Source organism: Sorex araneus, chromosome X, assembly GCF_027595985.1.
Source record: "Sorex araneus isolate mSorAra2 chromosome X, mSorAra2.pri, whole genome shotgun sequence".
In the NCBI taxonomy this organism is placed as follows: Eukaryota; Metazoa; Chordata; class Mammalia; order Eulipotyphla; family Soricidae; genus Sorex; species Sorex araneus.
The window spans coordinates 307,873,360-307,888,676 of NC_073313.1; the positions used below are offsets into that span (position 1 = coordinate 307,873,360).

The 15,317-nt window shown below is 45.9% G+C and overlaps 1 gene segment (V, D, J or C); it reads right to left on the minus strand.

The window, feature by feature from the left end:
• Positions 1-6,603: 6,603 nt before the first annotated feature.
• Positions 6,604-7,105, minus strand: LOC101555322 (immunoglobulin kappa variable 1D-33-like). The segment is given in 2 exon segments: positions 6,604-6,923; positions 7,057-7,105. Coding segments are annotated over 2 exon segments (369 nt in total).
• Between the last annotated feature and the right edge of the window lie 8,212 nt (positions 7,106-15,317).

Here is a 15,317-nt window from a genome sequence, read left to right on the forward strand (position 1 = left end):
TACTTTCCCACCACACCCATAGAACCCCCATCCCTCCTGACAAGTCACCCTCTCCATTTTTCTAATATACAGACAGCATAGTTCTTTTGTCACCTATGGAGTCTGTCTGCCATCTACTGGTCAACTGTCATGCAGCAACTTAATAGATTTCAGGTGCTGGTGCTGGTGGTCCCTCTGACCCTGGGGCATCCAGAGACTTTTCCCAGGTGTTTGGAAAAATGACAAACAGGTAACCAGGAATTCACAAGGACTCTGAGACACACATAGGTACATCCCAGGTGCTATAAACCCAGGAGATGTCATGGATGTTGTTTGGAAAAAGCAGAAAGTTTCCAGAGATGAGGAGGAGCCTGTTAAGGATAAAGGAACACATAGGGGTGGGATGGTAGAAAGCAGAGGGCTTCTAGCTCCTCTCTAGAGTGGCTTATGCAGCCTCATTCCTCCTCCAGGATAACCCAGACCTGTTTCGAGAGCCACAGTGGATGCACCACTGAGGAGCTCTCCTGACCTGAGCTCTAGACCAACACTGATGAAGTTTATTCCTACAACTCAATGAGAAAGCCAGGGTATAATTCAATAATTTTTGACCCAAAATGCCCTCTCGGTGTGTGATAATTGAAACCCAGAGCTCCATACGTGGGAAACACATATTTCATATCCATGTTGCATGCCTGGTCTTAGAGTGATTTTTGCCTTGTGCTTTTCCAATGTGTGACTCTCTCTACAAATTATTCTGTAGGAGAGACTTGAAATGCAACTAGCACAAGTCGGTAGTCACTTTGCTTCTGAGGTCATTATAATATTAAATAATGCAGTTGTGTCTTAAATGCAACCATGCCTCATATCATACACTATATGACTATGTTGTGACTATTTACCAGCAAACAAAGTGTTTGTAGAAAGTAATAAATAACACCAGGACTACCAGGCTGCCCGTTGTTAATCACAGAGTAGGTCCTCTGCTCATGTCACTAATCTGGGGTGTCAGTGACAAACATGGATAAATCATGTGGTGGGTAATTGCAAACTGCCTCATATGTTCTGCTTCCTGTAGGGAACAGAGACCTTCTCCCTGGTACTGGAAAAAGAAGCTGCATGATTTATTGGGGGGGTGGGGTCTGTAATGTCGCCAAGCATTTAAGAGTTGGAGAAAAATCACACGGAAACAATTGTAGAGTTTGTCCACCATCTAGTCTTTGCAGTGAGTATGCTGCCTGTTTTGAGATTGCTGAGAGAGCTGCCTTTGCTTGAGGATCAATGATTTTGTTCCAAACATGATTATTGAATATTTACTGGATGTTTCTCTCAGACTAAGAATGTGTTTAGGCTGTTAATTTATACCTGATTACATAGGAAACTGATAGTTACTCTAATGTCTGATTTTATCTGTAATCATCAATGTGCCAAGGCCTCTGGTACACCTACCACCCTGCCCAGGATCATGAAGGGCTTGTCTGCAGTACAGCAGGGGCTCTCATGGTCCAGAGCCCACAGCTGCAGCCTCCTCCCCTGACACCCCCAATACCTTCCTCTCACTTAGACTCTGAAACTCATTGCTGTTGTTGGCCCACCAGCAAAGAATACGGTGTGGGCATCTGGCCCAGGCCACGTGGGGAGGTTTGTTTGGACCGTATCACTGTAGATGTAAGCTTCATAAACTGCATGCAGTAGTAAACTCCAATGTCCTCAGGCAGACAACTTATACTGAACTCATGCCCCTACTGAAGAGAGCCTGATTATTTGCGTAAACAACTTTCACACATTTACCCTCACACCCACGGGACCCATTGCTTCTATTGACCTCAGGACACTGACTCAAATATTTTTTTTAATTTTTTTTTATTGAGTCACCATGTGGAAAGTTTCCAAGTTTTCAGGTTTAAGTCTCAGTTATACAATGCTCGAAAACCCATCCCTTCACCAGTACACATATTCCACCACCAAGAATCACTGTATAGCTCCACCCCACCCCCCCACAGCCCTAGCCCCCCCGCCTGTGTAACTGATACATTTCACTTTACTTTCACTTTAATTACATTCAACATTTCAACAAAACTCACTATTATTGTTTGGAGTTTCTCCCCCCTAAAGACGGACCTGCGGAAAAGGAAGCATTTGATAATTTGTTTTTCATTGCTGAGAATGAAGAGATATGAGGTCGAGTGACCGCACTAGCAGCCTCACGGTATTGGGTTTCTGTATTTCAGTATTTTAGTAACTAAGTCCAGAGAAATATCTGCCAGAAATTGCATCACTGCAAACTTGTACTTCTCAGTTATATTATATTCCACATATGCAGTTCTAAGTAAGGTCCAGGCTCTGCCTTGTCAGTTCTGGGTTCTGTCTCCATCTAGTGGTTGTTTTCGGATACAGCAGCTGAAATGATTAGAGAAGCATGTGCCAGTGATTCTGTTAGAGACCTTTTATAAGTGTTTGAAATAGATATTACAATACATATTATCCATCCAGTCAGTAAGAACAAAAATGACTTCCTTCGAAATAGACTGCTCAAGCACCATCCCATCTGCCCCCGTGCCACACTCCAGCATCTCTACTGGTTTTCTCCCTTTCCCAGGTCAGTAATTGAACCCAGGATGCCAATTCCCCTGTGCCTGCACCCTAGGTGTCTCCTCGAACCCTGAGCCATCCACCTCGCCAGCACCATCCCATCCACCTCTGTGCCACCCTCGAGCTCCACTCCTGATTTTCTCCCTTTCCCAGGTTTCTGCCCCCCACCTGGCACCCCACCCACATTGCGGTAATCGGCATAGCACCTGTAGAAGTGGGCGTAGCCTCTTTTAGGGCTGGTGGACTCACTTACTTTCCCCTTTCCTGGCACTCCGAAATCACATCTTCATTTCCGTCACCTAATTCTGTAAAGATTATCCTGGCCATCTCAAATACATTAGGACAATAGTCCAGAAACGTATTCCAATTGCACCATAATACTGGCATCACAAGAAGCTCTCTACAAGTCCAATATAAAAGAACACATCCCCAGACGCTTCACTAGAGACCTCACCTAAGCCCCTGAGGAGCACCTGAGAGGAAGAGGGGAATACTGATAGTGAACTGGAAGGTTCCACTACCACACTACTACAAAAACATGAAGAAACAATCAAAAACCCCAGCACAAGGAGAGGATGATGAAAAGAGTCCAGGCATCTCAACAAGCGTTACCCACAAATATGATCTTTCCGATAAAGAATTCAGACATGAATTATTGAAGATGTTCAATGAACTCAAAGTAATACCTCAGCAGACATCCAGGAAATTAGAGGACATGAAAGAAAAAATGGAACGGACAGCTGAGAAAATACAGGAAGGAATGAGAGCAAAATAAAAACACTACAAAATGAAATGTCATGAATTAAGGATTCTGTAGATGAAATTAAAAACTCTGGGGGTGCCCTCAATAGTAGAATGGTCATAGCTGAAGACAAAATCAATGAGCCTGAAAGATGAGCTACAGGAAGCTTACAGGCAACAAGCAGTGGGAAAAGACCTCCAAATTGCTCTAGGCAAATCAGAGACCTAGGGCATAATTTCAAGAGGAACAACATTAGAATCATCAGAGTACCAGAAGAACAGGGAGAAAATCCCAATGAAAAAGCCACAGTTACGAATATCATTGCTGAAAAGTTCCCAGAGCTGGAGAATGCAGGCATCCAGATCCAAGGAGCCTGAAGAGTTCCAGATAAAAGAGATCCTAGGAAAAAGACTCCAAGACATTTCATAGTCAGAATAATAGATGCCGTGCACAGAGACACAATACTGTAAGCAGCAAGGTCAAAGAAGGAGATCACATACAAAGGAGCACCCCTTAGATTTACAGCAGACCTATGAGAGGAAACCCTCTAAGCCTGTAGACTGGTGGGATATTGTGAAAAAACTCAATGAAATGAACACCTCACCAAGAATACTTTGGCTAAACTCTCACTCAAACTTGAAGGAACGATACACTATTTCAAGGATAAACAACAGCTCAAGAACTTCATAGACTCAAAACCAAATTTAAAAGAATGAGTAAAGGGGCTACTTGTAAGACAGGAAAAAACCTACAAGCACAACAAACCAACACAGAAAGATGGCACAAAACCCATGACAATAATGTCCCTCAATATCAGTGGTCTAAATGCACTAATTAAGAGACACAGGGTGAAAAAAAAAATGGAAACAAAAGCCAAAATTCTACTGCCTACAAGAAACACATCTGAATAGTCAGAGGAAACAGACTCAAAGTCAAAGATGGAAAACAATTCTACAAGCAAACAACTCCCTCAAAATAGCTTGGGTGTCCATACTACTATCCGACAACATGGATTTCAGGTTGAAAAAGATTAGAAGAGACAGCGAAGGCCAATTTGTACCTGCCAAGAGATATGTAAAGCAGGAAGAAATCACACTCCTAAAAGTGTACGCACCTAATGAGGGACCAGATAAATACTTTAAACAACTGCTAACAGATTTTAACAAGGATATTGCTAGCAACATAATAGTAGTTGGAGATTTCAACACAGCCCTATCTCCTCTAGATAAATCAACAAGATTAAAACTCAGCAAGGAAACTCTGGCTTTGAAGGAAGAGACAAAAGAGACAGGGTTAATAATCTGTACAGGGCTTTGCATCCCAAAAAGAAAAAATAAACATTTATTTTCCAGTGCACATGGAATATTTTCCAAAATAGACCATGTCACAAAACATACCTCAATAGAATCAGCAAGACAGAAATTGTATCAACTACCTTTTCAGACAATGATGCACTGATGATAGAAGTCAATCACACACAGACTGCTGGTGGGAATGCCGAATGGTTCAGCCCTTTGGGAAAATAGTATGGATGCTTCTCAAAAAATTAGAAATCGATGGGGCTGGAGCAATAGCACAGCCGGTAGGGCGTTTGCCTTGCACGTGGCCGACCCGGATTCGATTCCCAGCATCCCATATGGTCCCCTGAGCACCGCCAGGGGTGATTCCTGAGTGCAGAGCCAGGAGTAACCCCTGTGCATCGCTAGGTGTGACCCAAAAAGAAAAAAAATTAGAAATCGAGGTCCCATTTGACCCAGCAACACCACTTCTGGGAATATATCTCGGTGATGCAAAAAAAGTATATTAGAAATGACATCTGCACTTACATGTTCATTGCAGCACTGTTTACAATAGACAGTATCTGGAAAAAAACAAAGTACCTGAGAACAGGGGACTGGTTTAAGAAACTTTGGTACATCTACACAATGTAATACTATGTATGCAGCTGTTAGAAAAAATGAAGTCATGAAATTTGCATATAGTGGAGCAACATGGACAGTATCATGTTAAGTGAAATGAGTCAGAAAGAGAGGGACAGACATTGAAAGATTACACTATCTGTGGAATGTAAAGTAACAGAATGGGTGACTAACACACAAGAACAGCAGAGATAAGTATCAGGAGGATTACTCCGAAGCTTAGAAACCAGACTCCTATGCTGGGGGAAAATGCAGCTCAGATAGAGAAGGGACCACCAAGTAAAGAGTGCTAGGAGGGCCTGCTCGTGATGGGAGAGGTGGGCTGAAAGTAGATTATAGACCGAACAAGATGACCACTTAATAGCTCTAGTGCAAACCACAACACCCCAAAAGAGAGAAAGAGAGAGAGAGAGCAAAAGGGAATGCCTTGCCACAGAGGTGGGGCAGGGTGGAAGTGGGGAACGGACAGGGGTGGTGGGAGGGATGCAAGGGACCATTGGTGGTAGAAAATGGGCACTGGTGGAGGGATGGGTACATGGTCATTTTATGACTGAAATACAAGCATGAAAGTTTGTAAGTCTGTAACTTACAAACATGATTTACTAATAAATAAATATAAGGAGAACCCCACCAAAAAAATAATAAAATAAATAAATAGACTTCTGGAGTAGTTTGGAAGTAACGATGAACAGGGAACCAGGAATTCAGGAGGGATATGTGTCACCAGGAGTTATGCACGACTTTCTTTCATCCTCACATGATGTGGATGTAATTTCAGAAAGGAAGTAGGAAGAAATGACAGGTAAGCATGGCAAAATGTCAGGGAGCAGAAGGCTACTGACACCTCATGTCTATGTCTCAACAACTTCATGCCTCCTCTGAAATTATCTGGACCAGATTAGAACCCATAGATGCTACAAAAGCGAGGAGCCTCTGGCCATCAGCCTCTGTCCATATCAGACCAGACATCATAGCGGGTGAGGATGCATCCTGTGAGACACCCTCACTGTGAAGTTTGCAGCTGCTCACGTGTCCTCAAAACTAGGGTAGCAGTATTTGTGATTATTAAAAATATCTAGTAAAACATGATTTCTAGGCCTTCTAGAGTGACCAGGCCAGCACATATGAACTGTAAATGACACTGTCACCTGTTACTTCAGGAAAATTATCTCTATTAATTCAATGAGCAGATCTGTTGTCATGTCAGTGCTGCTGGGATGAGAAGGAAATAATGGAACCTAAAACTGTTCCTTTGACATGGACCAGAACTGTCCATCATTGCACAGCCTGGCTGCATCTGACACACCTCAGCTGGGGAGGCTCTGGGAGGAGCAGCTGGGGCAGCCCAGACTCACACAGCTGATCTCTGGGGTTTTATGTCCTGGCATGTATCACTGTGGGAGGGAGCTTATTATACTGTTGACAGTAATAAGTGGCAGCATCTTCAGGCTTGAAGCTGCTGATGGTGAGAGTGTAATCTGTCCCAGATCCACTGCCACTGAACCTGGAAGGGACGTCTGTTTCTAAATTGGTTGCATCATAGATCAGGAGCCTGGGAGCTTTCCCTGGTTTCTGCTGAAACCAGCTTAACCAATTGCTAACGCTCTGACTGGCCTTGCAGGTGATGGTGACTTTGTCTCCAAGAGAAGCAGACATGGATGGAGTCTGGGTCATCTGGACATCACACCGGGAGCCTGGGGTTAAAAATAGAAACACACAGAAAAAAGAAAAGCAAAAAAAAAATAGAAACACACATCATTACCAGCATTCATTGTACTTTAAAGTTATCCTCATTAAACCTCCAGTAAACCCTAATTTTCCTCCTACCAGGGAGCCAGAGCAGCAGGAAGCTGAGGAGCTGCACAGGGGCCCTCATGTCCACTCTGGGTGTGACAGACACTGACCCTGCAGGGGGACACAGACTATTATTGAGTGTCCAGGCATGAGCTCTGAGGACTTGCAAATGAGAGGGGGCTGGGCAGGCTGGGCAGGCAGAGGGGGGAGGGTGTGTGTGGGGACCAGCCCAGCTGCAAGGAAGTCAGGGGTGTGGGTCCCTGTAGAGAAGCAGAACTTTGCCCACAGAGAACATGCTCCTCCCTAGCCGGGCCCCAGGAGGGCTCCAGGGTAAGCACTGAAGGGTGGGTCCCTGGTCTTCTGCGAGTCAGTATATGGCTTCTGCTCTCTTTGCCCAGGGACAGGTTCTGTCAGATCACAGCCACACAAGACCCTTTAGGAGTTGTAGACTCCTTCAATTTTACATCTCTGGATCAAATGGAGGGCATGCAGTCTTCCATTTATCATTAATATCCTTGTATTTTTGGGTTTAGAGATGTCATCACTACCAACTGGAAATGAACGGTAACAGAAGAAAACCTCTGGGGCCATGGTTAAGCTGTGTCCAAATTTATTCCTGAGAGACAGTCTCACTGCTTCCACCTAAGTCTGAGGTTGTGAAGTTTGTCCTCCACGTTTAGGAAAGCTCTCTGCCTACCTAGAACCAATGACATGCATTCTTTTTTCTTTGGAAAGTTTTTCATGTGTTTCAGTCCCTTTCCCTGAAAGATTCCCTTCTGAGCTGACCCAATGGAAATGAGTCCAGAAGGGATAGATGAGATGAGTCGCCTCCACAGAATTCCCCTTGAATGCACTGTGCTCTTTCAGCTCACGTCTTTATCATACATCTCTTTTTTTAGTTTTTGATTGTTTTGCACCACACCTAGCAGTTTTCTAAGCTTACTCCTGGCCCTATACCCCTGGAATCACTCGTCACAAGGCTCGGTGATGGGGGTGTAGGATCTCTATGTAATGCCAAGGACTGATTCTTGGTTTGCCACATGCAAGGAAAACACCCTACAGACTGTATGATCTTTCCACACATCTCTTCTAATTTTGGCGGCTCTCTGCAAGCCCAGGTGCAGTGCATTGAGAATCAAGTAAAGTTAGGGTTTAATCCCACAGAGAAATGACTCTCAGGTCTTCAGATGGGAATAAGAGTGGGCATCAGGGTGTGTCCAACCTGGGATCTAGGCTCTAACAGGGGCTTATGAGCTAGTGAGGGTAGAGTGCTGGGTGAGATGAGTCAGTATAGTCTCTAGGGATGACTTCCCCACCACCACCACCCCACCTCCATTTATCCACTGTTTCTTCTTTCAGGAGAATGCCCCTGGGAGTGAAAACCAGCAAAATATTGAAAGGCCCATGGACGATCCACATCATCTAATTTAAGCTTCCTGATATCCGAGGACTCTCCTCCATGAACTGCTGACCCAGCTGGTAGTTTAGTTTGCTATTTATGAGAATTCCAGAGCACTGGGTAGGGTTGGAGATCCATGGAAGGTAGCACAGAAGCTCCCAGGGGAGCCCTGGAGTGATCATGGATTCTAGTGGAGACGGGTTTGCTCCCAGTGACAGTCTGTGATTGGGGCCTCCCCCAGTGCTTCTGTAGGACAGGGGCAGCACAGGGAACCTCACTTCTGCAGGGCCCCTGACAGGACTCTCCAGAGACATTTGAGGTCTCATACCTGACTCAGGCAGGAGAGATCTTTCCCCATGCCAAAGCACACACAACCCAATCCACCACTGATTTTTTTAATTGAATCTCCTGAAATAGTTACAAGCTTTCAACCTTGGGTTACAGTCACACAATGATCAAACATCCATCTCTCCACCAGTGCACGTTCCCCACCACCAATATCCCAGGTACGCCCCCCTTTCCCACCCTCCCCCTGCCTCCATTGACTTTTAAGGTGCCAGGGTTCTGCTCTCACTGGACCACTAGTGGCTACATGAACAAACTTCTAACCAATTCCTACTCTATGATTCCCATCAATTCACTTACAATGGACAATCCTGCACAGGGACTCACTGAGACAGGGCAGAATAAGGGTTGCTAGTGGCAGGAAGGGAGAGGAAGAGCCTCAGTTACAAAGGACACCAGAGGAAAGTGAAGCGTGGTCAACTGAACTGAATGTGTGTATTCAGAAGAGCAGCTCAGATCAGACACACACTTTTGCCTGCACTGTCTGCTCCAGAGGAGCTGCCCTGAGGTGGTTCTGATGGCCAGGGGAAGGGTTGGGGGAGAAGGAGGATGAGACTCCAGGGTGTTCATGCAACTCTGTTGTCACAGAAGACATAAGACTTCACATTCCAGCACAGGAGCAGGAGATGGGGGATTAGCACACAGAGGTTGTCTGAGCTCCTGTGGCAGCTTCCTCTGATGGTGAGGAAGGGACAGGGCAGCTGTCACCATCCTGCAGAACCTCGGGGGTAATGGGCTGAGCAGAAGCTTCAGTGCTAGATTCAGTCTCTGATGTTCTGAACACTCATATTGGCCCTGCAGGGACACTGACCTTCTAGAACAGTCAGGGGAACTGGAAGTCGGTCGCATTGTGTTCCCTATGGCATCTGAGTGGAGCAGCATAAGGACACCCAAAACATAACTGTCAAATCTGAGTTCATTTAGTTTGATGGATTTTTGGTTGAAATTGAACAACCAGCAGTTTCATCAACAAGGTGTTCCCTGAAAAAGTGAAATTGATTTCTGAGTTCTCAGCAGTAAGAAGAGAAGAAAAAGGAGATAATTTGCTTCAGTACAATGTTCTCCAGATGTCCCTGAGCAGACCTGTGAAGCTTCAGCTCAGGCTCCCTCACAGGAACACACAGGCTGGGGCTCACACCACACACACAGGATTCTCTCTAGGAGTCCGGAGAGGGAAGGTTCAGGTCCCCCAGAGTCACTTCCTATGACACCCTCCTCCTTGCAGTAGGAGCCCCTCTCTCCTCTTGTCCTCACAAAACTCTCTTGGAATTTGTGTCTGTGGGGACTGGGAGGGTGTGGCACGGTGTTCCCTGGTGTCCCTAAACTCTCATTCAGTCGCCCTCCTGTGAGCTCAGTTTACCTTAAATGACTCTACCGCTCCATCTGTGAAACATCAGAGAGGAACTTAAGTCAAATTATGAGCATTGGATGGGGGATAAAAAGTCCATCTCAGAGAGGCAGGACAGGACTTATATCCTCAAGAAAGAAAGGGCGAAAATCAGCTACAACTCAGACTGTAAGAGCTTTGGTACTTTCCCAGCACAGCCATGTCCCTGCTGACAATGGACCTGTTACTGTCTCAGGGTTTCTAAGATTCAGGGTCTCTCTTGTCACATATGGGGTTTGTCTGGCCTCTCGTGGCCATTGTGTGATACAACAACTTAATAGGTTTCAGCTCATGATTTCTCTGCTGCTTCAATTTAGAGAGTCTTTCCCAAAGTCTTTGGAAAAGATTCTGTAATGTCTGTCAGTAAGCCAGAGTACACAAAAAAATGTACCTCTCTAAAGTCAATCAGATTGTCACCGTAAACCTCAGCTCGTCGGTGTCATTTGCTGAGAGTGAAACAAACAGACACACAAGTGATAAACAATCACAGATACAAGGACTGTGTGAGATTTAGTGTGGCCTGGGCACTCCCAGGGCGCTCACAGGAAGCCACGTATTCAATGCAATGTCATTACAACCTGGGTGCCAACGTGTGAGCCATTGTTCGGCAGAGACATTAAGGACAGTGAGTGAGCACCTCCACATTCAATGAAGACAGAGGCTGGACTGTCTCAGAGCCATTCAGCAGGAACCTTCAAGGGTATAGTCTGAACAATCTCTCTCTCTCTCTCTCTCTCTCTCTGTCTCTCTCTCCTTTGCCTTTGGTGCCCTCTACAACTCAACGTCACAAAACAATTTACTCTATCATTTTCAGGTACACTTTTGATATTTGGGTATATTTTTTGTGTGCCTGGTTACATACTCTCAGATCTAAACTGTTTTACCCAGGGGACTATGGAGACCTTGGGCTTTTTCCTAAAGGGAACGTCTCACACAACAATGTGAAAAAAACTGTTCATATTCCTAATAGAATGGTCGGCTAGTTGAGGAGAAATGACTAACATGAATCAGAGTTGTTTTCCCTCTTTTTATTTTCCCCTCCAGATCCCCCACCCCACCCTGCTTCTATGACAGGCACTTTTCTCTCTCTCTCTCTCTCTCTCTCTCTCTCTCTCTCTCTCTCTCAATCTCTTTCCTCTCTTTCTTTCTTTCTTTCTTTCTCCCCCCTTTCACTCTTCCTTTGGGGTATTATGGTTTGCAACACAAATACTAAAAAGTTATCATGTATAAGTATCTCTTACTTGAGCATCACCTCAACAGCTTTGGGAGCAGGCCCATTTTTGTCCCTGCTGCTATTCTGAAACTAGTGGGTGGGAAGTGGTAGAATAAAACGTCAGCCCCTAGGCGGAACAGTAGCTCTTATCTGATCTGACATCCTCATTATACATATTAAGAAACTTAGCAACGGGGGCTGGAGATGTCACACTGTGGTGGAGATAAAATTATGTGTGTGCATTATTTATCTGAGAGTCTGTTGCCCCCACACCTGGCTGTTTTCACCAGGCCCCAATGGGTTGAGTTTCCCTCCCCGCCCTGAGCAGTGCCCCCATGACCAACAACCTCCAGAACCCAGTCACAGCCATGCTCAAGGTCCCTCTCCACATGTTCGGATGAACCTCACACATGAAGGAACCAGCAGAGGAACCCAGGAATGTGGGACACAGGGCCAAGATATGCAAGCCTGCTCAGGTCAGGACTGGGCCTCTTCCACCCATATCCCCCATTTTCCAGTAGCTAGGCAGTCACACCCAGAAACTGCCCCTGGCGCCCACCAAAGGCCAACATCCAGAGACTATAAGACCAAACTCCCAGAAGTGACCTCTTATAGCTTAATTCTTCCTCTCAGAGAACCTGGCAAGTTACCAAGAGTTTCCTTCCCGCATGGGAGAGCCAGGCAAACCCCCCATCACGTATTCATATGCCAAAACCAGTAACGATGGGTCTCATTCCCTTGACCCTGAAAGAGCCTCCAATATGGCACCATTGGGAAGGACGAGTAAAGAGAGGCTTCTAAAATGTCAGAGCTAGGAAAAATGGAGACCTTATTGAGATCTCTCAAGAAAATCAACGATCAATGGGATGATGATGATGATGATGATGATGATGATGATGATTATGATGATGATGATATCCCTTTACCTGCTTTTAATACTGAGTTCTTTCCCTGAGCGAACATTTCCAATTCTTATTTTCATATTGGAGGTGACCAGAATTGAGAGGAAAAGTGAGGCACATATACGCATGTACTAGGGACTGGGATGCCAGGATATGTCACCAATGTTATTTTTGAGAAGGCAGGAGGGTCCCAGAGATGAGAAGAGGACTGTAAGGATAATGGAACATGCAGGGTTGTATGGCAGAAATAAGAGGACTCCCAGTTCCTATCTAGGGTGGCTAATCCAGCCTCATTCTCCCTTGCAGGATACCCAGACCAGTTCTGAGAACCACAGTGGATGCAACATTTAGGAGCCCTCAGTACATTAGCTCTAGACCAAGACTCCTAAGGATTGTTTCTATGACTACATGAGAGACCAAAAGTAACAATTCAACCATTGCTATTCTAAAATGCTTTCATGGTGTGTTAGGATTCAAACCCAGGACCTCAAACGTGAGAAACATGTTTTCTCTGTCATTGATATGCCTGGTCCTACAGTGATTCTGGTCTGAGTGTATTTCCCAATGTCTGACTGTCTCTAAAACTGACAGTAGTGGAGAGATTAGAAACGCAAATAATGCAATTCAGTAGCTATTTTACATTTGAGTTTAGTATGATTTAAAACTATGCAGCCCTGTCTTTAATGCAACCGTGTCCTGTTCTTTACACTATTCAGCACCATAATAGACATTTCCCAGCTAACAATGTGTTTTGAGGAAAGAATAAGCTACAGCAGGAAGAACAGTCTGCCAATCATTAATCACACTTTGCGCATGTTCATGTCATTGATCTGGGTGTCAGGGACAATGTGTATAAATCACATGGTGGGTCATTGTAAGCTGCCCTGATATGAGGTGCTTCCAGTTCTGAGGTGGATAGCCTCTCTCTTGGGGACAGGGAGAAAGATGCTGTAGGCTTCCTTGGGGTCTGCATGTTGCACCCATTACAGAGATGGAGAAGAAACACAATGAAAGAAATGTAAACTTTGCCTCACCATGTAATATTGGCGATAAATTATGCTCTCTGTTCCTACAGGGCTTTGCAGTCGATGAGGAATGAAGCTTTTGCTTGACAATGACTGAAAATTAATTGGAAGTTTCTATGGGAATAACATAGAGGCTGGTGTTAGTTTATTTCTATTTGACTATGTGAAATTGATAGTTGTTGTGATGTACAGTTTTGTTTTTAGTGCAAATTTCACAACACTGTAAACCTAACAATGTGCCCATCCCACTGCCCACCTGCCACCCAGACAAGCATGAAGGGCAGGTCCCCACATAGGGGCCCCTGTGAGTCAGTGGGAGCTGGACACAGCTCTGGACTCAGGGTTTTATGGGGGTTCTGGAACCCTGGGATTCAGCAGGAATTGGGCAGAATCTAGAGGACAGAAAACTCTCTGGACTGAGCTTGGGGACAGTGTCCACCAGGTGACTTTTCTGTCAGGAGCAGCACGGAGGCTCAGGGTCAGCCTAGTCCCAGGGCAAAACCACCCTCAGTCCATTGCCAGCTTCCCAAGGGCCCCCAGTGAGGAAGGTTCCCTGCCTGCCCCATTGTCCCTCCTGCTACAAGGGTTCGGCTCCCAGAGGACTGTGTCTGTCCCCGTGAGCTAGTGTCAGAGAAACACCTACTCTACATTCTGCTTCCCAGGACCCCACTACCAAGAGGTTCCTGCACAGGAATCCACAGCAAAGAGGCAGAACTGAGCGTGACTGTGGCAGGAATGAGGAGAACAGGGCCCCAGCTCTGAAGGCACCAGGACCCCTGTGTGAGCAGGATGAACTGGGGTCTATGAGGTCAGGACAGGGAGTCAGAGCTGAGACACTGGAGTCTCCATCCGGCATGCAGAAAAGAAGCCCTGGAGGTGCAGGTGGAGGAGGTGACAGGGTCTGGGAAGGGCGGCCTGGATGTGGGAGATATGAGCCTGGTGCCAGGGCCATGAGAGGGTCCCAGAGACCACAGCAGCCCAGGCACGAACAGCAGGACAGGGACGTGTGTGTCCCCTGGCTCACAGGAGGTGACTGTCCTCTGTCATCCTGTGACTACAGGTGTTGAGATGTCTTCAGCCAGTCCCACCAACCGACTCTGGATGATAGAGATGTAAAGCACTTTTACTTTGTTGGTTTCTGTGTTTGTTTCTTTGGGCTTCACACAGCAGTGCTCAGGGCTTATTTATTCCTGGCTTAGGGAGACTCCCCTGAGGAATAATATGGGTCCTGTGGACCCAACTGGAGTGTTACCCACTGTAATATCTCTTCCTCGTTATATGATGCATTTTTCAATAAAAGTGTATGTGCATCAAAAACAAATTCCATTATGCTTTAAGAGCTGCTTGAAAAGATTTGTGTCAATCATCTGGTACTTAGATAGTAACATTTCCCATACAAACATGGGCAAGGCAGGGAGGTTGTGTTTAGCTTCCCATCAGATGTCAGTTCACTAAAATTGTTCATTCACAGCAGACCCCCTTTATATCTTGTTTTGACATGGCTGGCCAGTCCTGTGTCTCTGACCAGGCCCTAATGTGGGGTGTCTTCAGTACAGCAGGGTCTCTCATGGTCCAGACCCACAGCTGCAGCCTCCTCCCCTGAGACCACCAATGCCTTCCCCTCACTGACTCAGAGACTCTGCTGTCTGCTCCCCAGCAAAGAACACGTGTGGCCATCTGGGGCAGGCCAGGCAGGGAGGTTTATGTTCGGGGCTGTATCACTGTGAGAGGATACCATGTAGCCTGATTGCAGTAGTAAACGCCAACATCCTCAGGCTCCACCCTGCTAATCTGAAGTGTGAATTTTGTTCCTGACCCACTGGCACTGAACCTGTCTGGGACCCCAGGCAGTCGGTTAGAAACTTTATAGAACAGGAGCCTTGGGGGTTGGCCTGGCTTCTGATGGAACCAGTTCAGATTGGTGTTTCCATCATGTACGATACTCTCACTAGATGTGCAGGAGATGGAGGTTGGCTCTCCCTTGACGATGGACAGAGAGAGTGGACTCTGGGTCATCACAATG